At 33.7% G+C, this 24812-nt stretch overlaps 1 protein-coding gene across 1 annotated transcript in view; it reads left to right on the top strand.

Moving 5' to 3' along the window:
* Positions 1 to 24812, top strand: part of LOC140443713 (cytochrome P450 6j1-like) — a 67356-nt gene that overhangs the window by 9859 nt on the left and 32685 nt on the right. Inside the window, exons 2-3 of the mRNA XM_072535099.1 lie at positions 15263 to 15500; positions 21374 to 21663. Coding sequence (XP_072391200.1) covers positions 15263 to 15500; positions 21374 to 21663 — 528 coding nt within the window. The remainder of the gene's footprint in view (positions 1 to 15262; positions 15501 to 21373; positions 21664 to 24812) is intronic.

The following is a 24812-nucleotide window of genomic DNA, read 5'->3' as shown; positions in this document are numbered from 1 at the left end:
CTCAAGGCGGATGTCTGTTTTTTCCTTTTAGAGGTACACATGGCAGTAATATCAATGTTTGCCTCAGTACATTTGTGTTCGTAAGTGCAAAATCTAACTGTCCTGAATTTTTCAGCTCGAACAAAAATTGATGCATTAGAGGGTTAAGCGATGTTGATAACGGATTCGTCATCTGAGGGTCACATACTAAATGATATGTACTATTTAATACCCGATGATGAAAATTCCAGGATTCTATTCTTAGTGACGCATACGCGCGTACAAGAATATGACTATTGATTAGTGTCCTCGACGCCTAGGCGCGCTCTGTGTATATTATATATTCAAACGAAATTATTTCTACCCGTGAAGTTTCTTAATTTTGTGGGTACCTCAGTAAAGGTTAAAATTATACAATTTCGTGCTTGGTTTTAGTTCATGAAGTTTGGCATGTAATATTTACATGGCTATCAAATACTGCTACCGTTATTTAACTATTTTGGCGAATATTAATTTATATTTAAGACGTAAAAAGGAGATGAACTATTGGTTTCGGGGATTACCCCAAGGAACAAAAGAAGTAGGTAATATGTTGTTCGGGGAATACCCTAATTTTGTGTGTATTTGTGGGAATATTATGTCACATTGGTGTATATCAAATGCCCAGATTACCGACCCCTTGTTTACCACACCAATTATCTCCTACCACATGAGCAGAAACCGATTTCTGCTTATATTGCGATGTCTTCATTTCGTACAAGAACCATAAGATAATGAACCAATACCTGATGACAGTATTTGTAAGGTCAGCACTTAAATTATTTTTTAATAAAAGAATGAGCAAACTGTATTATCCAGGACGAAACTTGAGCTTGGACGAATCAATGATTCTACATCGTTGGTGTTTGAATTTCAGACAACACATTAAGAATAACAAACATAAATATGGAGTCAAGTTTTATATGATGACAGAACCTACCGGTCTTGTCTTAAACTTTTAAACTCTTATGATATATACATAATTATATGGTATGGTATATAAACTGGAAGCTTTTGAGATGTGGCTTTTTAGGAGAATTTTGAAGATACCATGAACCAATCATATTACGAACGAAATGGTGTTGCACAGAATAAGAAGAGACAGAGAACTTTTGAGCAACATTAAAAGGCAAAAGATAGCATATTTGGGGCACATACTCAGAAATGATAAGTACGAGTTGTTGCAGCTGATTATGAAGGGTAAAATCGAAGGAAAAAGGGGTCCTGGTAGATGACAAATATCCTGGCTAAAAAACATACGCGACTGGACCGTGTTAAACATACAGACGCTCTTAAGAAAAGCAGAAGATAGAGACGAATTTCCAATGGTTATAGCCAATCTTCATTAGTGAAGACGGTACTAAGAAGATCATATATACAGGAATGTCCGACAATGCTGGAGGCAAAGGTCATACCGTAATAGTTGCTTTACAACTATAAGAGTAAAAATTGGATGTTGGTCATTGTGTTTACATGGATACTTATTACAACAGTTTTATTCTGGCCAAAAAATTGCTCGATAAAAGAACTCATTGTACCGGAACATTGATAATAAATAGAAAAGATAATCCAATAGATGTAAAAAATGCTTCACTTCAAAAATCAGAAAGTATTGCAAGATATCGAAGCGGAATCTTAGTGGGTAAATCGAAAGATAAACGAGATATCCACTATATATCAACAGAAGAGCAACATGATATGCAAGAAGTTGTGACAAGGAGAGGTAAAAACCATGGACCAAAATCAAATCAAGTTAAATATAATTACGTAAAATTAAATAACTATTAAATAAAATTTAGTAAAATTAAATAAAATTAAGTAACAACTATACCTGTAAAATGGTGTTTTGAAGGTTTCTGCTTCATTTCCCATGTAAAATCCCATAAGAAAATGCTGAGATTCATTCTGCTAATTTTTTAAGCGTGTTGTGGTGGGGGCAGAATAGTTCATCAAATCGTATAATACATAATTGGAAAGTAGAGGGGGTAAATAATTCGTTGAAATAGAAAAAACACACATTTGGGCATTTCCAAAAGGGCATTACAACATATCTCCTTTATTATTAGTATAATTGAAGCGTGTGATGCGTTAAATGAAAGGTGAAGATATATCGAAATTATATTAAGATGGAAAAAACAAACAAGGCAACTTCTAAAAGGGCATTACACAGTGTCTTCATCATTATTGAACGTATAGTTACATACAAGATGTGATAGGGTACTATGGATAAGAATAGTTTTACTAAACGATAGATTTTGATTTAGTGATTTAAAGAAGGCCTCTGGCTGAGAACAAAATAAACAACTAAACTAATGCTAACATGCGACATAGAAACTGAAAGGGGAGGTAACAACGAATATATTAAGTAAGAAAAAACAAGCAAGGCGACTACCAAAAGGGCACTAGATGTCATTAGCACCTGCCATTATTTGTATACTACGGGTATATATCGTACCCGTCATTCAACAGTTCATCATCTTTAGAGAAATAGGCAAGAACGGAAATTTTTCTAAAGTTGGAACAGTCAAGCACGTTTCCTTTTTTTGTATATACCATATATAATTTCTGTATTCCAATCTTCTGGTTATGCGTTCTAAAGTATTACCAGTTTGTGAAAGAAGGTTACAAATGTTTGACCGCCACATTTAAAGATTTCTACGTGTAGGTTGTCTGCTCCAGATGACTTGTTTCTGGCTAGAGACTAAATTGCTTTATTTATTTTTGCCACAGTTGGTAGCTCAGTTTCCTTTTGTTCTAGCTCTATATTATATTTATCTTCAGCTCTACTACTTTGTTCTAAGTCAAATTGTTTTCCCTATCAATTTTACTATAGTATCTTCACTACACAGTATCTTCATTAATAATGAACGTATAGCGACATACGAGATATCATAGTGCACTATGAATACAAATCGGTTTACTATGAGACAAATTTTGATTCATTGACTTGAAGAAGAATCTGGCTAAGTAAAAAAATAAACAACTGATGGAATCCTAACATGCGACATAGCAAATGAAAGGGGAGGAGATAACGAAAATATGTAGATAGAAAAAACAAACAAGGAGACCACCAGAATGGCACTACAATAATCTTCGTTATTAAGAAACATATAGCGACATACGACATATCACATGACAATCTGTAAGACATATGACAATATGTAAGTATGTATATATATATATATATATATATATATATATATATATATATATATATATATATATATATATATATAAAGTCATGTTTTCTGTTTTCTCATTTATGTTAAAGCACATATTTTTATCAGTTTTATTAGTTACACAAATTATTCATAGTTAAGATTAAGAAAACCACAACTTTAAGATTCTTGTTATGCGTATGTAATCTGCATTGAATTATTCTTGGTCTTAATCCTTAGCAATTTTTATTCCGGCATTTCCAAATTTACCAAATTGTAAATTGGCCATGTATTCATTAATTTCCCAGTTTACTAATAATAAACGAAATCATCAAATTTGGATATCTCCGTTGCACCTCATAATACCAATTTATTAGTGTATTATAAATAAATTCTATTTTATATATATATATATATATATATATATATATATATATATATATATATATATATAAATATATGTTTTATATATATTTTATATAAAAAAAAACTCATTTTCTCCAAGTAAGAGATGTAGTTCTTTCAAAATCCTCCCCTTTTTAAATTTAATGTCTGTTTCGTCCCCCCGTTTTTTTAAGTGTTTTCTGTGTGTTTTCTGTGTGTCTTAAAGTGTCTCAATTTTAAATTTTAACTTTATAATTTGGACTTTACAACAATTTGCCACATATTGTAACATAACTTTATCAAAGAAATTTGATAATTACAAGCTGATCTAATTGCACACCCACACAATTTGTACATCTATTCTTATTCATTGTCTCACAACTGTCCAACTTCCAAAGCAAAAATAAAAATCTCAATAAATAACACACATTTCATAAATATATCTCCAGAATAAATATAAATAACTTTAAAGAACTTAATGGTATAGAACATTACTTTCATCAAACAAACAATTACATTTACCTATCTCTACTTCATTGGATAAAATCTGTCTCCTCAAGAACTTCCCCGTTTACTGTTAAGCAATTACAATAGTTGACTTGAGTTCTCCAATCAACAATACAAGATAGTTCGAACCATGTTCTTTCAACCATCAATTAATAGAGTACCGGCATCATTTAATTAACTTTGTATCGTGACCTGAAGATGCTTTGCATATTGTAGAAAGCGAAACCGGTCGTCTGATAGTTAAATTAAATTGATTGTAAGTCTAATTTATTATTTCTTTTACCTTTTTAAATTCTATTTTTTTACCTTTGATTTATGTTCGTCTATTTTTTATATGTTCTTGATGTCAATACGTGTACTGATAATGTGCTGTTTATGATTTGGAGATTATAGAGAATACATCAAAACATGTAATTTTATTTTTATTGTCGATATCACGCAACGGTTTCGGTTTATTACCAAAAGTATTAACAGAAAAATATTTTGTTAATGATACGTATGTCTGTATTTAATTTTTCGCAAAACAAGCCGGTACCTAGGTATGCTGTAAACTTAATGGCAAAGTCAAGGCGTAAGTACGAATTTGTTTACTATTTGTTGTCAAAGTGCAGTGCGAGTCTATTGTTATAAAAAAAGAATATGTGTGTACTTTGTGCGCAGGTAAGAAGTTATACTTCTATTATATGATTTGAACGAAATAAATAAATTTAAAGAGTTTATTTCAATATTAAACTAATTTTAATACTAACAAGTTTCCTAAAAATTTTCTTAAATATTACCGAAGAAAATAAAAAAAAGTACGAAAGCAATAACATGACATGTTACTAAGCGGTCGCCCATCCAAAGCTTGAGCCCGGTCGACACAGCTTGACTCATGTTTTCGAGCGACACCAGTTACTGGTGTAAGCCAATGTGATAAAATATGGCCGTAAAATTCATACTAAAATGAATGATTTTAATATCTTTTATACTATTTCCGACGGAGACAAATTCAAAGACACAAAACTTATAAAATATATTTTTTCACACTTTATTTGCACTGATACATGCGTAACTACATAGATTTAGAAAATAACTTTATACTACCGGTGAACGCAGATACTTCATAATGTCATTTTTATAAAAATTTACTCTCAACATTTTTCCCAATTGCACCTTCTTCTTTAAGTTCCATCTCCTATCGAAGGTTGGAAATCATCATGGCTATGCGGAATCTGTTGACTGCTGCTCTAAAAAGTTCTGCACTACTGCATTCAAGCAATTCCTTTAAGTCAGGATATTCTTCGTCTTCCCACATTTCGCTTTCCTCGGATTTTGCCTTGCTTAAGTTGTAATAATGCGTATCTTTGCCCTCTTATCATATGTCCTAAGTACTCAAGTTTTCGTCTTTTGATAGTTAATATTATTTTCGCCTCATTTCCTCTCCTTCTACTTACTTCCACGTTTGACATTCTTTGAATCCATGATATTCATAGGATTCTTCTGTAACACCAAAATTCAAAGGCGGCCAACTTATTCAGATGGACTTGTTTTAGTGTCCACGCTTAAAAACCATAAAGAAGAGTAGAGAACACGTAACATCGAAGCATTCTCAGGCGTAATTCTAACCTTATATCCCGTCAACAAAGAAACTTTTTAAGTTTAATGAATGATGCATGTGCTATTTCAATGCGTGTCCTAATTTCTTTGGTTTGGTCTACATCTGATGTTATCCATGTTCCTTTTATTTTATTATTATTATCCAGATTTAGCCATACGGCTCACACTCCCTCTAATGGGAAAATTCACTTATCCCAGATACCTACGGTATCAAAAGGATTGAGCTCTGGTGGGACTCTTTCTATGTTATCGAGTCCTAGGTGACTTGGTATGTCGGTGTATCTCCCAAAAATTTTCGTACGCATCTGGACGTCGAAAGTAACACAGCTTTCTGCATAATCTTATATAGATGTTCATTTAGACCCAGCTTTTTTATGTTTTCTAGGAGGCTCTTCGGGATGACTTCAGTGGTAGAAAGAATAATAGGTATCGTCTGGGTACTTTCCATTCTCCATTGTCTCCTGATTTGTATTTCTAGATCTCTGTACTTCGCGATCTTTTCGTTGTATTTAACACGTAAATTATTGGTGTTGGGTATCGCCACATCAATAAGTGTTGTTTGCCTAGTAATTTTATTAACTAGTATGAGATCGGGTCTATTATGGGATACTGGTTGGTCTGTAAGCACAGTGCGGTCCCAGTATAGCTTGTAGTTGTCATTTTCAAGCATTCTATCAGGGACGTATTGATAATAAGGAAGATGGTTGGTTTGGAGGAGTTCCAGTTTGTCAGCTAGTTCTTGGTGGATAATCTTTCCTACTGAGTCATGACGTTCTTTATAATCACTACCGACGAATGCCTGGCAGTCACCGGTAAGATGTTGGATGGTTTCTTGGGCTTGGCATCCATATCGGCATTTGTCATTTTGGACTTGAGGATCTTTAACAATATATTTCAGGTAATTTTTAGTTGGGATAACCTGATCCTGAATGGCAAGTAGGAAACCCTCAGTCTCGGGAAACATCTTTCCTGATGTCAACCAATAGTTCGACGCTGTATTGTCGACATATTCTTGGCTGATCTCATTAAGATGTCGCCCATGCAGAGGTTTACTCATCCAGGTGCGCATTTTGTCTTGCTTAGTCATGTGGTTTATGCGCATTTCTTGTTCCCTCAGTTTAAGCGGCGTCGTATCATCTACTGCGCAAATTGCTCGATGTAAAGTAGATGTCTCAGCCTGTACCTGAAAATAAGTTCTTAAATTATTATTATTATTATTATTATTATTATTATTAAGTATTTATAGTTATTAACACTCTCAATTGCAGTATCTTCAATAGTCAGTTGGACATTTGCATGTGCAGATTTAGTCAAGATCATGCATTTAGTTTTCTTTAAATTTATCTTCAGTCCGTACTCATGACAGCATTCATTAAGGCGTTGCATTACGTTCTGTAAATCATTGTTGTTATCCATCATTATTACTGTATCGTCTGCAAAACGTAAGTTATTCAAAACTTCTCCATTGATAGATATACTTTCTATTGAGTCTGAGAGCGCTTTTTGAAATACCTCTTCACTGTAGACATTGAAAGGTAGTGGGGACAGCACGCAACCCTGGCGGACTGCTCTCTGTATTTTGATATTTTGGGTGTACTGGTTGTCAACTCTTACCTTGGCAGTTTGATTCCAATATAAATTAGATATAATTTTTATATCACCAATATTTTTGCTTTTTAATATATCTACAAGCTTTTTATGTTGAACCTTATCAAATGCCTTTTCAAAGTCTACAAAACATAAGTACATGTCCTGATTTATGTCCATGCATCTCTGAGCCAGCACATTTAAGCCGAACAAAGCATCTCTTGTACTCATACGATTTCTAAAGCCAAATTGTGTGTCACCAATTTCATATTCAAGAGTTTTAACAATTCTGCTGTGAATTATTTTCAAAAATGTTTTAAGTGTGTGACTCATTAAAGTTATTGTGAAAGAGTTCAACTATTACATCAATAACATCTTCATTGAAGAGTTCTAATAATTCGATTGGCACATCATCTGGTCCAATAGCTTTACCCTCTCTTGTGTTTTTGATGGCATAATGACTTCTTCTCTTAATATTGGTGGTCCGGTATCCTCCGTGATTTCTAATGACAGTTCTTCTCTTTCATCATTAAATAGTTGATGGATGTAATTGGTCCAGTGACATAATCTCTCCTTCATATCAGTAATAATATCCCCTTTATCATTTTTAAGGATATTCGTTCTTGTACGTTTTCTAGAACCTGTCATTTCTTTGATTTTTTTGTGTAAATTAAAGCAATCATACATCTGTCGGAGAGCTTCCTCTCGTTTGCCTCTCGAATTTTCTTTCTGATGTTTCTCTGAATTTCTTTGTATTTTTTCAGGTATTTTGCTTTATGTTTTCTTCGTTCTTCCATAAGTTCAAGAAGTTCTACTGTCATCCAAGGTTTTGTTTTTTCTCCAAGTGGTTTGAGGGTTTTTTTTCCAACTGACACAAGGGCATGTTAAATTTTTCGCCATTTTTGGTCAATAGTTAGAATTTCCGCATTATCTTCTTTGACTTTCCTTAAATTCTCGTTCATTTTAAATTTCGTTTCTGCATATGTGTTGTCTTATTTGAGACGTCTTGTATCCATGATTTTCTTGGTGCTACGGCTGTTGACCTTCTTTAGTTTCACTCTCATCGACAAAACAACCGGGTTGTGATCGAAGGATATGTCCGCTTCTAGATAAGTTTTAGATGATATTATAGAATTTCTATATCTTCTGTTGACGATAATATAATCTATTTGATTTCTGACTATTTTGTTGTTATTATCAGCTGATGACCTCTATGTATATAGTCTATGTTTAGGAAGTTTAAACAAGGTATTTGTAATTATGAGTTCCTCATTGACACAGAAATCGACAAGCCTATCGCCACGTGTTCATTCTTTTCCCCGAGTCCATATCGCCCCACTCAATTCTCCACTTCTCCTTGGCCCACTTTAGCGTTCAAATCGCCCATTATAATATTTATATCTTGTCTTTTAGTTAGCCTTAAGACATTGTCGATTTGTTCATAGAAGGCCTCTATGGTGCCTTCATCATGGTCTGCAGTGGATGAATATACTTGGATTATATTTATTTTACGTTTTAAATGAGAGTTTAGAGACAGCATTAATACTCGATCAGAGTCGGGAACAAAGTTACAAACAGCTTTCTGAGAATTCTTATCAACTATAATGCCAACTCCCTGTTTGTGCTTGGAGTCGTTGTTTCCAGAATAATACATTGTTTCATTTCTGGTGTTACATTTTCCTGATTCAGGCCATTGTATATCGCTAAGGCCCAGTATGTTAATTATTATTCTGCACATTTTCGACACAGCGTTATCCAGTTTGCCTGATTGGTATAAACTTCTTACGTTCCATGTTCCGATTTTCAAGGATATAGAGTTATTCTTATTTGCTTGACAGGGATTTACCTTGATGGCGACCTGAGAGGCCCTGTCGTCTACATCTGATTGTCCTCCCCTGCCGGATCTTGGATTCCGAGCTCCATACCAACCAAGCTCCATACCTCCAGCCAACCCGTAGCTGTTGATCAAAAGGTGTGGCATTACTTATACCGGTAATCGTTCGGTTAATTTAACAGCTCTAGTATCCAATAATATACCGATCCAGGATCATTTCCCTTACGCTCTATCTTGATACTGATGCTGCTGTCTGACAGAGTAGGATATGTGAATGGAAACTTTGGTAATTAGGTGGGAGAATGGGTTTAGGACATAATTTCTCCCAGGTACCAGGAGATTGGGAGATAATTATGGCTGACGTGGGCAGGGTCGCATCCCTGAAGTAGATCTATCTTCTACCAGGAACGTAAAAGAGTATCTACCCGCTACCCGCGGGTAGATACTCTAGGTGCAATTGCACCTAATAAAGTTTAACTTTAAAAACATCAACTAACATTTAATTCTACACAAAAAGGTACCTAATCTTCTTTCACATCAAACAGTTACACCATTTTCGAAATAAACGTATTTTGTTATGATGCATGTCTATTTAATATTTTACAAAACAAGTATGCTTTAAACTTAATGGCAACGTCAAGACGTAACTACGAATTTATTTATTATTAGTTGTCGCGAGTCATTATTTGCCAAAGTGCTATTAAGTTTTCTATAAACCACTTAAGATAAAGGGAAAATGCCAAGTCATAGTGAATTTTCTAATGTAGAAATGCGCGATATGATCTGTTTTTATGCCCAGGTAAATTTTTGTTCTCGTAAAGCAGATCAACGCTATTTCGGACTTTATCCCAATAAAAGGCAACCAAACCATAAAACTATTAGATCATTGTTCGACAGATTAGGCGAAAGAGGGTCATTTCACCCCAAAAACAGGAATGCGGTAAGACCGAGAGTAATTGATGCGCATATGGAGGATGAAATTGTTGTGCATGTTTCAGAAGATCCAAAAACCAGCACAAGTCTTGTTTCTGCGACCACTGGTATAAGAAAATCTACGGTGTCAAGAATAATACGGACAGAAAATCTGTATCCGTATCGTTTAACTACAGTACAGAATCTTTTAACAATCAGTAAGAACATCATTTTCAACATGAGTTTTCCATAAATATCTGGTGTGACATATTTTGGGATTGTATTGTAGGACCATTCGAATTACCAACTAAGCTTGACGGAGTAACCTATTCAAACTTTTGAGAGAAAATTTACCAACTCGTTTAGAAGACATACCTCTAAATTTGAGACGTGACTCTTGGTACATGCATGATGGTGCACCACCACATTATGGCCTAGAAGTTAAAAATTATCTAGATGAAAATTATCCTCAAAGGTGGATTGACAGAGGCAGTGTATACCCATGGCCAGCACGCAGTCCTGAACTAAATCCCCTAGACTTTCACTTATGGGGCTACCTAAAGTCACTTGTTTATAAAAAAAAATAAATAACCGTCAAGAGTTATGGGAAAATATTGTAGAGGAAGTTAACATAATTAGGACCCACAGAAACTCATTATTTAATTAAAATATTTAGATTATGTAGTTTATCTAATGGTGAACATTTTAAACACTTATTCGATTGTTAGGTGTGTTTAAAAGCCGGTCTTAATCATTGTCTACTAAAGTTATAATAGTTGCAAAAATATTTACATACACTACATTCACATATTTACAAAACTTTATTATTTCTAAATACGTACAAAAATAGAGGCAAAAATATTTTAGAAAATTATTTTCAAAATTGAGGTATGTCTAAAAGCAGGTTTTATACCGTTATCAACTGAATTTAAAAATATTTACATAAATTACGTATACATAGAAAGTTTACAATTTATAAATACGATTCAAAAAGTACTTACATAAAAATTACATGGACAAGTCAGTTTCAGTATCACTGTCGTTATCTAGATCTATAATAATTGTTTCAGCAGCCTATCTGTATTTTTCCAGCGGTCCTTGGTTATTTTCTACATTTCTAATTCAATTAGACGAACCACAGATGGATTTAGGGTGGGCGAAACATTACTTCTCATTACCGATGCTTTTAGCTCATGCCATTATGTGTTAAATCGGATTAAACATGTAACAGTAAGCAGGAAGTCTTAATACTGTATGACCCGTTTCTTCCGCCAAACTGTCGCAATAATTTATTTATTTATTTATCGTATGGCAATTACAACACATTTTGAACAAAATTGCAAACACTAGTAATATAGGTATATGACACACTTTAAATAGTTAGAAACAAATATCAAGTGTATTAATATAATCAATTGACTCTGAAGTTGCAAACAGGAAGTCTTCAGGGCTACCATTGTAGGATCTTGAGGGACACTCTTCAATAATGTGGTCGATGGTTTGGTTCTCTCCACAGTTACATTGAGGAGACGGGATCTTTCCCCATTTATGTAGCATGTATGCACATCTGCCACGTCTGGTTCGGATCCTACTTAGAGTGGACCATGTTTTGCATGGAAGATCAAAACCATGTTATTTTGCCATGCGTTCCATTCTTGGGACCATGCATTTGTGATGTTAAACTCCTCATGTATCATTCTTGCCATTTTCATTGGTGGTTTTCTAGAACGGAGACGGATATTTCGTGCATCCTCGGTATCTTGGTGGATCGGCAGATTTATATTGTTCATGATCTTTTTTTATTCACGTGTAAGTGCGTCAACTCGTCGTAAATGTGGAGATGGGATGTGACTTAATACTGGAAGCCATTGGGTGCGAGTTGATTTAATTGTACCAGCTATTATCCTCATAGTGCTGTGTAGCCAGACTGGGGCACAATATTCAGCGGTCGAGAAAACAAGAGCTAAGGCAGTAGAGCGAAGAGTGAAAGCCGATGCTCCTTAGGTTGTACCGCAGAGCTTATGTATAATGTTATTTCTTGTACTCAACTTTTGGGCAGTTTTTGTTAAATGCTCTTTAAATGATAGCGTTCTGTCTAGTGTTACGCCCAGGTACTTCGGTGTTTTGTTGTGGGTAAGTGTGGTATTTTCAAACCGTATGTTGAGTTCCTTTCCAGCAAGTTTATTGTTTAGGTGAAAGCAACTAACTTCTGTTTTGGATGCATTTGGTTAAAGTAGCCCGAAAATATTTGCCCAATATTTGCCCGAGTCGAAAATATTTGCCCAAGTCTGCCGTCAGAAATTCTTCAGACGTTTCTAGTGTTGTGCATCGTGTAGTGAGGGCCCAGTCATCGGCGTATCCGAAGTTTTTTGATTGTGTTTCCGGCATATCTGCTAGGTATAAGCTAAATAGTAGTATAGAGAGCACTGACCCCTGTGGTAGGCCATTCTTAAGTTTCTTTTGTGGGGTGATATCTGTGCCCATCACTACTTGAAACATTCGAACGTTGAGCATGCTATCTATTAGGCGTGCTATTGGTTTACAGTGGATTGCACGGAGAATTTTGTATATAATTTCCATACTGTATCGTAAGCTGCCGAGAGATCAATAAATGCCGCTGAAGTTTTAAGTCTTCTTTGGAAACCTGCTTCGATGTAGGTGGTGAGTGACATTACCTGGTCCGCACAGCTTCGTTCTGGTCGAAAACCCGCTTGTTCGACTGGGATCACCTGGAACAGTTCTGTACTGATTCTATTATATATAAGCCTCTCTAATAGTTTGTAGATGGCAGAAAGAAGCGCAATTGGTCTGTAGTTTTTTAGGTTGTCGGCGGATTTCCCTGGCTTTAGTATGGCTATTATCTTAGACCGCTTTAATTCTTGTGGAATATTTCCAGTTTCCATGATGTTTGTGAAAAATCGAGCCAACCAAACTTTTGTATACTTGCCACAATTTATTAGGAATTCAGGGTGAATATTATCAAATCCTGGTGCTTTTGCTGGCTTAACGTCTTTAAGAGCCTCTGATATGTCTTCGCTGGTGAAGGAGATGGGATGCTCCATTTCTGTGGCTACATGTTTTAAAGTTTTAAGTTCTCCCTCTACGTAGATGGTGTGTGCCTTAACCTTTGATGCTCTGGATCTTTTTACTATATGTCATGCTACGACATCTGGCTTTACGGCTGCCTTCGGCGTTTCGTACGGACACCACTCCCTAATTTTCTTAGTAATGACCATGCCTGTCTGCTTGATTTCTGAAACTTTAGACTTTATACTGTTTCGGTCCACTCGCAATAATATTTTTTTCTGATGGAAAATGATTTTAAAGTTTCAAGTAATTGTTTTTTAGAATAATTATCTTTATATTATATATTATTTTCCAACATATATTCCAGGATTCTAAGTTTGGTGTCATTAGAGCATGGAACTTTATTCGACCTACGAGTCTGGTAGCCTTGTTTATCATAATTACACTGTTTGGTGCTATATTTGGCAATAACTTCGTTGAAAACCAGTTCTCACATAATTCTGACGGGGTGTCATCATGGTAGTCGACAAGGGAGTCCTTAATGTTTTTGCATGACAAGGCTAAAGCATTAGGTATAGAACCATTTTTTTTTTCTGCATGGATTATTGTAATACATTTTCCTTTATTTGTGAAGCTTTTGTTGTACAGCGACTAGAAGAATATGCCCAACCACATTTTGAAACGTCTTGGGTGTCAAACCACGTCCCATCCAGATAAACAATTTCTCTTTCATTTTCTCTGTAAGTATGAATGTGAATTAAAAATTCTGTCCTTTATATTTGTAGACAAGCAGATTGCATAATCACTTGGCGTTTATCAATCGTTTTTATTTTAAAGCCTTTTTTTAGAAGACATTGCCTTACGGTCTTACTGCAGCACTTGATTTCTGTTTCATCTTTATGCAACTTTTGCATGATGGTTTCTAACGTGGGGACCGTCATGCAAAAACATTAAGGACTCCCGTGTCGACTGTCATGATGACACCACGTCAGAATTATTTGAGAACTGGTTTATAACGAGGTTATTGCCAAATATAGCACCTAACAGTGTAATTGTGATGGACAATGCCAGCTACCACAGTCGTAGGCCGAATAAAGTTCCATGTTCTAATAATACCAAACTTAGAATCCAGGAATATATGCTGGAAAATGATATATATTATGAAGATAATTATTCTAAAAAATAATTACTTGAAACTTTCAAATCATTTTCCACCAAAAAACAATATTATTGCGACAGTTTGGCGATAGAACAAGGTTTGGTGAATTCAAAAATAATTGTGGGTTTTTGATCCTTCAATCATCATTTTTCATTTTTTTTTAGTTTGAAATTGTTTATAAGTTGAAAATGATCAACTTTAGAGAAAAATTACAATTAACCTTTTTTATTCAGAATGATCCAAAAAATGATAGAATATTAAAAACGATTGTTCACAAAAAAAAAATAAAAATATTAAAGCTATTTTATTAACGCAAAAACTAGTTCGTCCCTGTCTCGCAAGGATAACGCACTGAAGGGAACTGCATGTTTTTAGCAATGCCTAATATTATTGTTTCGTTCGTAGATCGACGTCACTAAATAATTACGTCAGGTCCACGACATTATGAATTATCCCTACCTTAGTGTCTAAAAATTATATACTAAGATCTGTCTCAGTTTCAATTGTAAACTGAATATGTTTATCAAATTAATTAAAAATGTTTAATGTGGTATTATTATTATGATACGATGGAACTGCCCATATGATATCATCGACATATTTATTGATCACTAACTATTTGACTGACTATTTATTGAGATGATCATTAACAATAGTCCCAAGAATTGGACTAATCGAGGAACCAATCGGTGTTCCAAAAATTTGAGAGTGAAATTTTTCATCGAAACTAAAGTAAGTGTTGTTAAAAATGATTCTAATAATTTGTAAAAAATTCTCTTTGGATAATGTCGTGTGGTCTTTTATAAGGTCGCAATTTGATTCTATAATATCCGTGACCACATTTGATGGAATGTTTGTAAGTAACAACACCACATCTAAAGAAATCAAAACATAATACTTTAATCACTGCGCTCCCTTAACAGCATTGACAGAGGTAAATTTGTCCTTAAAATTATAAGTATTGTGATATTCAAATAGATTATTTATTGCATAAGCAAGAAATTTGGAAATATTGTAGATAGTGAATTTTAATGAACTTAAGAAGTATATGAGTATTAAAAAAGTTTTTTTTTTCAGTGAGTACAAGGACTATCCTTTCGTTGGTATATACAGAAATACAACTCCAATACTAGTAGCACGGGATCCAGAATTTATTAAGAACGTTCTTGTAAAAGATTTTAAAAACTTTCACGACAATGACATCGAGGTTGATCCAGAAGTCGATCCAATTTTTGGCCGAAATCCATTCGTGATGAAAGGAGCTGCATGGAAACATAAAAGAGCACAACTAACAACTTGCTTTACATCAGGAAAGGTAAATTTCTAATACTTACCTAGTTGAACACACAATAACAAAATTATTTTTTTGGGAAAATAGTTTGGTTACCCATAATTTACTTTGATATGACAAATTTTAATTGCAGCTATATTTTTTATTGTCTGGATTACGATTGCAATTAAATTGAGCATTTTTATGTCCTTTAATATTTACAATATCCATAATTCTAGCTAACTAGCTAACGATCTCAAATTCATTTTCAAAAAATGAGTAGAGATTACCTGAAAAAACTTATGGTAAAAGAGTAAAACAGCTCTTTATGAATTTTAACTGTTTATTGGTCATCTCTCCCAGGACTTACTAGAACTAGAATAGAAGTATCGATAACTAGAAGACTTCGAATTAACCATACCAAACTTACGTATGGCTTCTTGATGTTCTCAGGAACTCTTCTGCAGCTTATTCGCTAACCTATATAAATCAATGGACTTGTAAGGATAAGACTACCAAAGAGAATTGAAATACTATTATAGAAATAATACCCCAATCAACCATGGGAGTTTATCATCTATGCTTCGCCTAGCTCAGTATCTCAAGTGTGAGTTCGTCTTGTCTTAAACTAGGAATCAAACCTGAACCCTTAGCGGATAGGAAACAACCCTGCCAATGCTTTACATTCGAATGATACTTATGGCATCATGGCATCGATGGGCCGCTTGCTACTAAATATCTGTGACCTTTCAATTAATTGGTTAGGTGCAGTTATTCCATAAATTGTTTCTTAAAATATTCAGTAAAATCTTCGAGGAATATCCAGTTATTCCATATTCTCCAATAGCGTTTCAATACAGCCAATTAAATCTGAAATACGGCCAATAAAATGAAATATCAGAAACAGCTCGTATTGGAGACACATCAAAAAGAGTTTAATTTATTTGCCATTTTACAAAACTACCATGAAACAAATAGCAGATGGCAAGGATAATATGAAATATAATTATTGTTACTTAGTTAAATTCTTTGTTAAGATTCCTATATGCATATAACTGGAAACTTGGTTTCGAAAAAAGTGAGGTTACGAATATTGGGAATGCTGTCAGAATTATAGAATATAGATTACAATGAAAGTACTCACCTTAAGAGAAGTCTGCAGATCATAAAATGCAGCTTATAATAATTTTTACCTTCTTTTATAAATTTCAAAAACAGCCAAAAAATTATATTTCCACTACGTTAGAAAAGTTGATTGACAGAAAGAAGGGATACTAAACTGAAGTTTGCACAGATGACATAGGACGTAGGCCCATGATGAAATAAGCTTTTCTGTCAACATAGAACAGAATATTTAGTCTACCGGACAGAAAGAGAGAAGGCAAATATTTCTTCTACCGGAAAGAAAGAGAACAAAAAAAAGACAGAGGGCGCCAACTACTTTTTGAAGAAAAAATAGTAAAAACAAATCTGAAGGCAGGAATTAATAAATTAATAAAGAAATTAAAATAAAATAATTATTTTAATCTATATTAATAGATGCGACGTTTATAACGTTACAGACTTGAAACCTACTCTTTATACCTACTCTCTAAAACCGTCAGCTCTACCGCAAGATTTAATCTAATAGACATTAGTTAAAGTTATATAATTATTATTTTTCCGTTATTTAATATATATCTAATGTTAGTGTTCCTGTAAAAATACAAATATATTTACATTTGTACTTTGTTTTGACTCTGGGGATGGAATCTATCCCAACTAATGGGTGGAAACTTTTATATTGGAAATATTCTCAAGAATCGATAGAAAAATATGTTTTAATCAAAAAATTTTCGAATTATTTTTAAAAAATCAATATTTTTAGACTTGTTCGTGATTCAAAATTTCAATTATTTATCCATGTTTTCAATCTATTTTTTACGTCAAAACTATATTATTACATATGTGATTTATGTTGAGGCATTTGACCCAACATGAATCACATATAAATCACTACTGCAATATGTTATAACATTTTTAAAAACTATGCTGACAATTCTTATCGGTACTCACAGCATGGGGTTCAAATTAAGGATTGTGGCTTAGATTTCTCACCCCTCTTACGGGTTGAAATGTACGACGTTGCAAAAAACTTATTTTATATACAAATCCAAAACTTTATGTATGAATGCCGTAGTGTGTCAAATTTCCGAAAATGAAGAAAAAGTTTTCAGAAAATACAAATTTTCCCTGTTTCTGGTACCAATATTTTTGTACAGCATTAGGTTGCTTAGGTTGCAACTTAGTACGAGATCTGAAATCCAGCCATTAAGGAGTTCCAGACTAGTCACGTAATGTAAAAGATGCCAGGCTTATGAACACGCGTGCAAATACTGTAAAAAGGAGCCAAGATGTGTAAAAGGTATTGGTAAACACTATACTAAAGATTGATAAAAACCACCGGAAGATAAATTAAAATGTGTTTGTTGTAGAGAAAACAATGAGAAACCAGAGAAGAAACAAAGACAATGTTATAAAAGCGACGCATAGGGTTATTGCAAGCAAAAAATTAAACACGGTAAAGGTCAGTGAGAATAGAAGTTACAGCGATGTAAAAAAGAATGCAAGCAGATATGCACCATCGCAACAAGAAAAAGAAACTAATATTATATTAAAAATGACATTGAAAAAGCTTACCAAGATTGATGACAAAATAGCAAATCGTAATTAGAGTTACTCGACTAGAGCATAGCGCTTAAGGAGCTATTTCGAAAATCGGAAAAGGTTAAGGACCTCCAAATAAGGGCGTGGAACGCAAACGGACTATTAAAATATCATATCAAGTTGCAAGCAGTAGTAGACATTGACAAAATTGATCTGGGTCTCGTTTCTGAAACACATTTTACTAAACAGTCATATATAAAAGTTAGGGGGTACCGATTATATTCTACTGTACACCCAGATAATGCAGCTAAAGAAGGAAGCGCTATCATAATTAAAGATAACATCTTGCATCATAAGTAATTAAAATATGCAACTGAGCACATACAAGCTACAACAGGTTATAAATACTTTAGGAAAAAGATACATCATGGGTGGTGAATTTAATCCAAAAAGTACCCACTGGGGCTCTAGGCTAACTTACAACTTAAGGAAAAGAAGTATTTTACAAAAGGTAAAAGAAATAATAAATTAGACTTACTCACATTCAATTTAATTTAACTATCAGACGACCGGTTTTGCTTTCTACAATATGCAAAGCATCTTCAGGTCACGATACAAAGTTAAATTAATGCTGAAAATAATAAACCCATATTAGGGTGTTGTCTAATAAAGGTAAAACAAAGATAGGTGATATAAATTATATAAATTACAGTAATTATGCCAATATTACATGTCCGTGGTTTTTAAAAACGAATAAAATATTTAAGCAGACAAGGTAAGACCCACAAATTGGTAAAATAGTCTATTAAACTGTAATGAAATAATAAATAAACAAATAAATAAAACATTACTTACATGCCGGTACTCTATTAATTGATGGTTGAAAGAACATGGTTCAAACTATCTTGTATTGTTGATTGGAGAACTCAAGTTAACTATTGTAATTGTTTAACAGTAAACGGGGAAGTTCTTGAGGAGACATTTTTAATTATATTTATAATAAATATAAATAACTTTAAAGAACTTAATGGTATAGAACATTACTTTCATCAAACAAACAATTACATTTACCTATCTCTACTTCATTGGATAAAATCTGTCTAGCCTAAAAGACAAAACTAGCCTAAATATTGCTACACAAAAACTAAAAATGCAGCTACAGATTATAGAAAATTCAACAATTGATTTCTTTTTAAGTAATTTAACAGCTGACCAGAATACAGATTACTCGTTATGGAAGGCAAAAAAAAAAAGAATGAAGAGACAAATTATTTATTCTCCTTCTATTAAGTTGGAAAACGGCAACTGGGCTAAAAAAGTAACGAACAAAAAGAAGAAAGATTTGCAGACTATTTAGAAAGCACGTTCAAACCCAACGACAATGATGGTGAAGAGATAAGATGAGAAGAACCATTCCAAATCGAAGAAATAATAACGTTGACATCATTTAGAGAAGTATCAACAAAGATAAAAGAAAATATAAATCCGAAGAAAGCTCCAGAATATGATCTCATAATAGTAGAGCTATTAAAAAATCTACCAAGAAAAGCCATAGTTAAGCTGACCTATCTAATACATGCTGCTTTTAAATTGTCTAAAGAGATATAAATTAGATTCTTTTAGAAGTCTGCTCTACAATCTTCTTGGAAGTAGCACAGGCGTTTGTTAAAGCCTGACATGAGCGTTTAAACTATAAACTAAGAACATTCATGCCTAAACAGTATTTAGAAATCTTAGAATCATACATTGCGAATAGACATTACAGAGCAAAACAAGAAGTGTACACCGATTCAAGAGAGATCAAAGCTGGCATACCATAAGGGAGTGTATTAGATCCGGTCCTGTAATTATTGTATACATGTGACATTCCAGAGCAAGAATAAAACACTATTGCCACCTTCGCGAATAATACAGCCATACTAGCGATAGGAGACTTTAGTGAAGAAGCGATTTATAAGTTGCAACTATCAGTATATACAATACGTACCTGGACGAGAAAATGGCGAATAAAATAAAATGAAACTAAATCTGCACGCATTAACTTTACAAATAAAAAGTAGAAAATTTCCAAGTTAGAATAAATAATATCCAAGTTCCTTATGCAACATCAGCAAAATACTAGGGCATCACCCTAGATGCGAGGCTGCGCTGAAATGTCCATATCAAAATGAAAAGAGTGGGAGTTAGAGATTAGATAGAAAAATTCAAGATTAGCCATTCATAATAAATTATCTATTTACAAGCAAGTACTGAGGCCAGTATGGGTATAAGGATGCCAACTCTGGGGCTGTACCAAAGCTAGTAATCTACAAGTACATATTATCCAGAGATTTTAAAAGTACTGAGGAACATTATTGATGATCCTTAACAGCCGAAGTAACAATCCGTAACAGCATCCTCCACAAGGATCTGGCTATGAAAACTGTGACTGAAAGACTAAAGAGAAGACTCATAAGGACAAAACCATTTGAGTTTGTATTTGTATATTGTGAGTAAATTTGTAACAGTTATGTGTAAAAAGCAGAGTATAATGCTGTGATGTTCTTGCACGGTCGTTGTATTGCATTAGTTGATGGATAAAATAAGAGGAAGCTATAGGGTAAGCTCTTAGATTTAAGTACTTGCTGTTTATTAAGTTAGGTCAGAAAATAGCTGATAATTGGTCATTTATGAGCAGATAGCAATATAAAAACACCGTACATTAGGTCGCAGGTCAATATTATCTACCTGTTATAAATTCCGTATGAATATGGTTAACCAAAATATCCTCCTCCCTTGAGTGATAAGTTTATTTACCCGTGACTCACCTGTACAGATAATAATTGACGGCATAGTTTCTAAAGTTGATACTACATGTATTGTTTTATATGTAATTTATACTGGGTCAAACGACCCAATAAAATCTGACATGGCCTTGTAGTCTATATATTGGGATTAAGCGTAGCTTGTTAAAAACAAAGAGATTTATTTTATCCATTTTTGCTCAAAGCCTAATACAAATCTAGATATTGTACCGTACGTATTACACGAACAATTTTACGAAAAAAATTAAAACACCTTTTTTAAAGTACTTTAAAAAAACATAAAAATAAGACTTGAGAAAACGAGAACAATGAGACGGAAATCGTTTTTATTGTTCCGGAAATTTCAAAGTGGTAGTCAAAACGTCAGATTAAGCATATTTTAAAATAAAATTGTGCCTTTTTTAATAAAAATAGTAAATTGTTCAATACTTTCTACACGAGACACACAAAAAGATTTGTTATTTTTAGATTAAAGGAATGTATTACTTCATAGATAATACAGGAAAAAATATGGTAAAATATATCGAAGAACAACTAAAGCAACCTGCACCTTTAGAGGCCAGAGAGGTCTGCGTGCGATTTACATTAGACAATGTAGCAGCTTGTGCCTTTGGTTTGGAAGGCAAGTCGTTTGATGAACCCTATTCGACATTTAGAGAATTGGCAGACAATATGTTGTCACCTGAGGGCACAGCGAATAAACTTATGTGGATGTTCGTAACAGTGTTTCCAGATTTTATTAAATATTTTAAGATAAGGTAAGCGAATCTTAGTCACATTTATGAATAACAAATTCAATACATTTTTTTAAGTCGTAAACGTTTTGTTATTGAGTAAATTTTGCAAATTCTTAGCAAAAGATATTTAAAACTTTTAACCTTTCATGGACCGAAACCTTCTAGGAAACATGTTAAGCGTATACTAGTGCCTCGGCGTACTACTGTACTGTGGGGAACTGTATGTAGAGCGAAGTTTCGCGTTTGTATTTTGACATCGGAATTTCTGTTACAACTTTGAGATAGAATTAAATATCATTTAGCAAATAGCAGTAAACAATGGGTACAAGAAACAAACATTTAATTAAATTTTAAATCAAAAACTATATAGGAAAGAATTGAAATTCGTATTTTCACCCCCAAAGAAAAACCCAGTACAGATACTCGATACAGGCAAGATATCAACAAAAATAGCGAAATACATAAAAAAAAATAAAACACTAGCTTTAAGTAGAACAAACAACAACTTAAGCAAATATATTAGAAACAACAAAAGCCAAAATAAAAACCACTTACACAATTTTGTATACAAACGTAAACGTGGCGACTGCCCAAAAACTTACATCGGTCAAACTGGTAGAACTTTTACCAAACGTATTGTAGAACATAAAAGGGCTTTCAATAATAAAAAACAGAATCTACATACGCACTTCACCTTTTAAATTATAATCATACTTTTAGTGACGAATTTCAAACTCTTCGCATCCAAATGAAGGCCTTAAGCTATCTTTATTGAAATCTATGTAAATTAACAAGCTAAAAAATACAGACATAATTTTGAATGACCAACGGTCAAACAGTTCTCCCCTCTTCAACCTACTTAGTTAAAGACTATAAAGTGTAAACACATACCATAAATACATCACTTGAGAAAGGCACTTTTCCGAAAGAGCTGTAGCGGGAAGATATAATAAATTTTGTGGGAGTTTTGACAACCAAATTTTTAGTATTTTATTTTTATACAAAATGAATTTCCATCAAGCAACGGTCAAATCCATCACTTACTTAAAAACTATAAAATATTATACGTAAAAAATGATTATGAGTACAAAACTTTAGTTTCTTTTTAAATAAATATTTTCTTTTTTTATAAACTTCTATACCGTAAAAAACAATAATGAAATCACCTATTAAAATGTGTCTTGGTATGAACACCCCCAGTTTCGAGTACTTCAAACGTTAATTTTTCAAAATTATAGAGTAGTTTGGTTTTCTAATGAATTTAGTCTTGTAGCCACTAAATTAACCTTTCAAAAAACTGTATAGAGATATATCTTCTTCTTCTTCTTCTCTTAGCACTACAACCCGGGGTGGGTTTTGGCTGACTGCACAACTTGCTTCCATCTTGAACGGTCGTCCATAATAGTTGGGTCAGTGGGTAGCCCCATTGTTCTTAGATCTTACCATATTATATTGTCTCTTTATCGCATTCGTGGACGTACTAAGGGCCTTCTTCCTGTGGGGGCTCTCTCCCATAGTAACTTGGCAAGGCGGTTATTAGGGAGTTTATGGACATGGCCAGCCCATCTTAAACGTTTGGATTTAATCTCTTGGACTTTAACACTCGCTCTATACATCTGCTTGACCTCAGCATTTGTTCTCATTCGGTATTGGTTGCTATTAATGTCGTGATAAGGCCCAAAGATTCTTGTGAGGATTTTCCTCTCAGAACATCTAAATTTTCTTTCAGTTTCTTTGGTCAGGGTCCACGTTTCACACTCATACATGATCTGTACATACATACATGTACATACATCTGTTTGCTGCCTGAATTGTTCCTTTAATCTCTTCCGCGATATCGTTATCTGCAGCGATTGTTGCTCCGAGATATTTAAAACTCTCCACTCTTTCAAAGTTATATGGGTCAATTGTTACATTTTGCCCTATTCTATCTCGTCCCTTTTGTCTGTTGATGCACATGTATTTGGTTTTCTCTTCGTTTACCCTTAAAAAAGTTTTCTTTGCCTCTACCTTCAATTTATTAAAAGTCCCCTTCATATTGGTGACTGCGCTTTCCACAATGTCAATGTCATCTGCGTATGCTAGTAGTAATTTTGGTCCATTTACTGTCAATAATTTTGTTTTAAGTTGTGCTGCTTTTACTACTTTCTCCAGGATGATATTAAAGAGGAGAGGTGAGAGCGCATCTCTTGGTTTCAGGCCACTGCTTATTTCAAAAAATTCTGAGAGTTTGTTACCTATCCATACTCTGGATCTACAGCTACTCACACATAATTTTAACAAGCTAGATAAGTTTTTTTGGAACTGAAAGTTCTGCCATTTCATTTCACTTCTGATCTCTTTTAATGCTATCGTACGCTTGCCGAAAACCTTTGAAGAGATTATGGATAGTTCTATTGAATTCCCATCCTTTTTCAAGCAGCTGTCTTATGTAGAGTAAAGATCTAATCTATGGTCGATATATGTTTTCTGAAGCCAGCTTGGTATTCCCCCATTAAATTTTCTACAAACGTTGTCAGCCTGCTTAATAGGATGTTCGATAAAATTTTATATGCCGTATTAAGTAGGGAGATGCCTCTATCATTAGAGCACTTGGTTTTGTCTTCCTTTTTATGCATGAGGATTATTACACTTTCGTGCCATTTTGTTGGTATTTTCTCTTCGTTCCATATAAGTGTTATTAGTTTGTGTATTTGTCTATGTAGAGTTTCTCTTCCGTACTTAAGGAATTCAGCCAGTATATTGTCAGAGCCTGGAGCTTTTTTGTTTTTTTTTTTCGTTCAATTTTTAATTGCTTGTAATGTTTCATCTATTTTGCGGTCTTTTACCGGTAGGTCCACCACAAAATATATATCTTCTTCATGTTCTTCCTCTTGATGTATGTTTAGTAAAGTCTTGAAATAATATTCTTGTCATGTTTGGAGCATTTCTTTTTCATTTATTATTAATTCATCATTTTTTCTGAGTACAGACACGCATCTATGTCTGAAGCCTTACCTTTCGTTTGACACTGATTTGAAAAATGCTCGACTATTTGGCTGTTGCCCATTTCTATCCATTTCTTCATATATTTCTCTTCTTCGTACTTTTTTTTATAATTAATTTTCTTGTTTCTCGGCGTGAAGTTGCATACTTTTCTTTACTTTTTGCTGTTCCTTGTTGAAGCATAA

Source organism: Diabrotica undecimpunctata, chromosome 6 (genome assembly GCF_040954645.1).
Source record: "Diabrotica undecimpunctata isolate CICGRU chromosome 6, icDiaUnde3, whole genome shotgun sequence".
NCBI classification, from domain to species: domain Eukaryota; kingdom Metazoa; phylum Arthropoda; class Insecta; order Coleoptera; family Chrysomelidae; genus Diabrotica; species Diabrotica undecimpunctata.
Note: the sequence above shows the minus strand (reverse complement) of the source record. Positions and strands in the feature narration are given on the sequence as shown.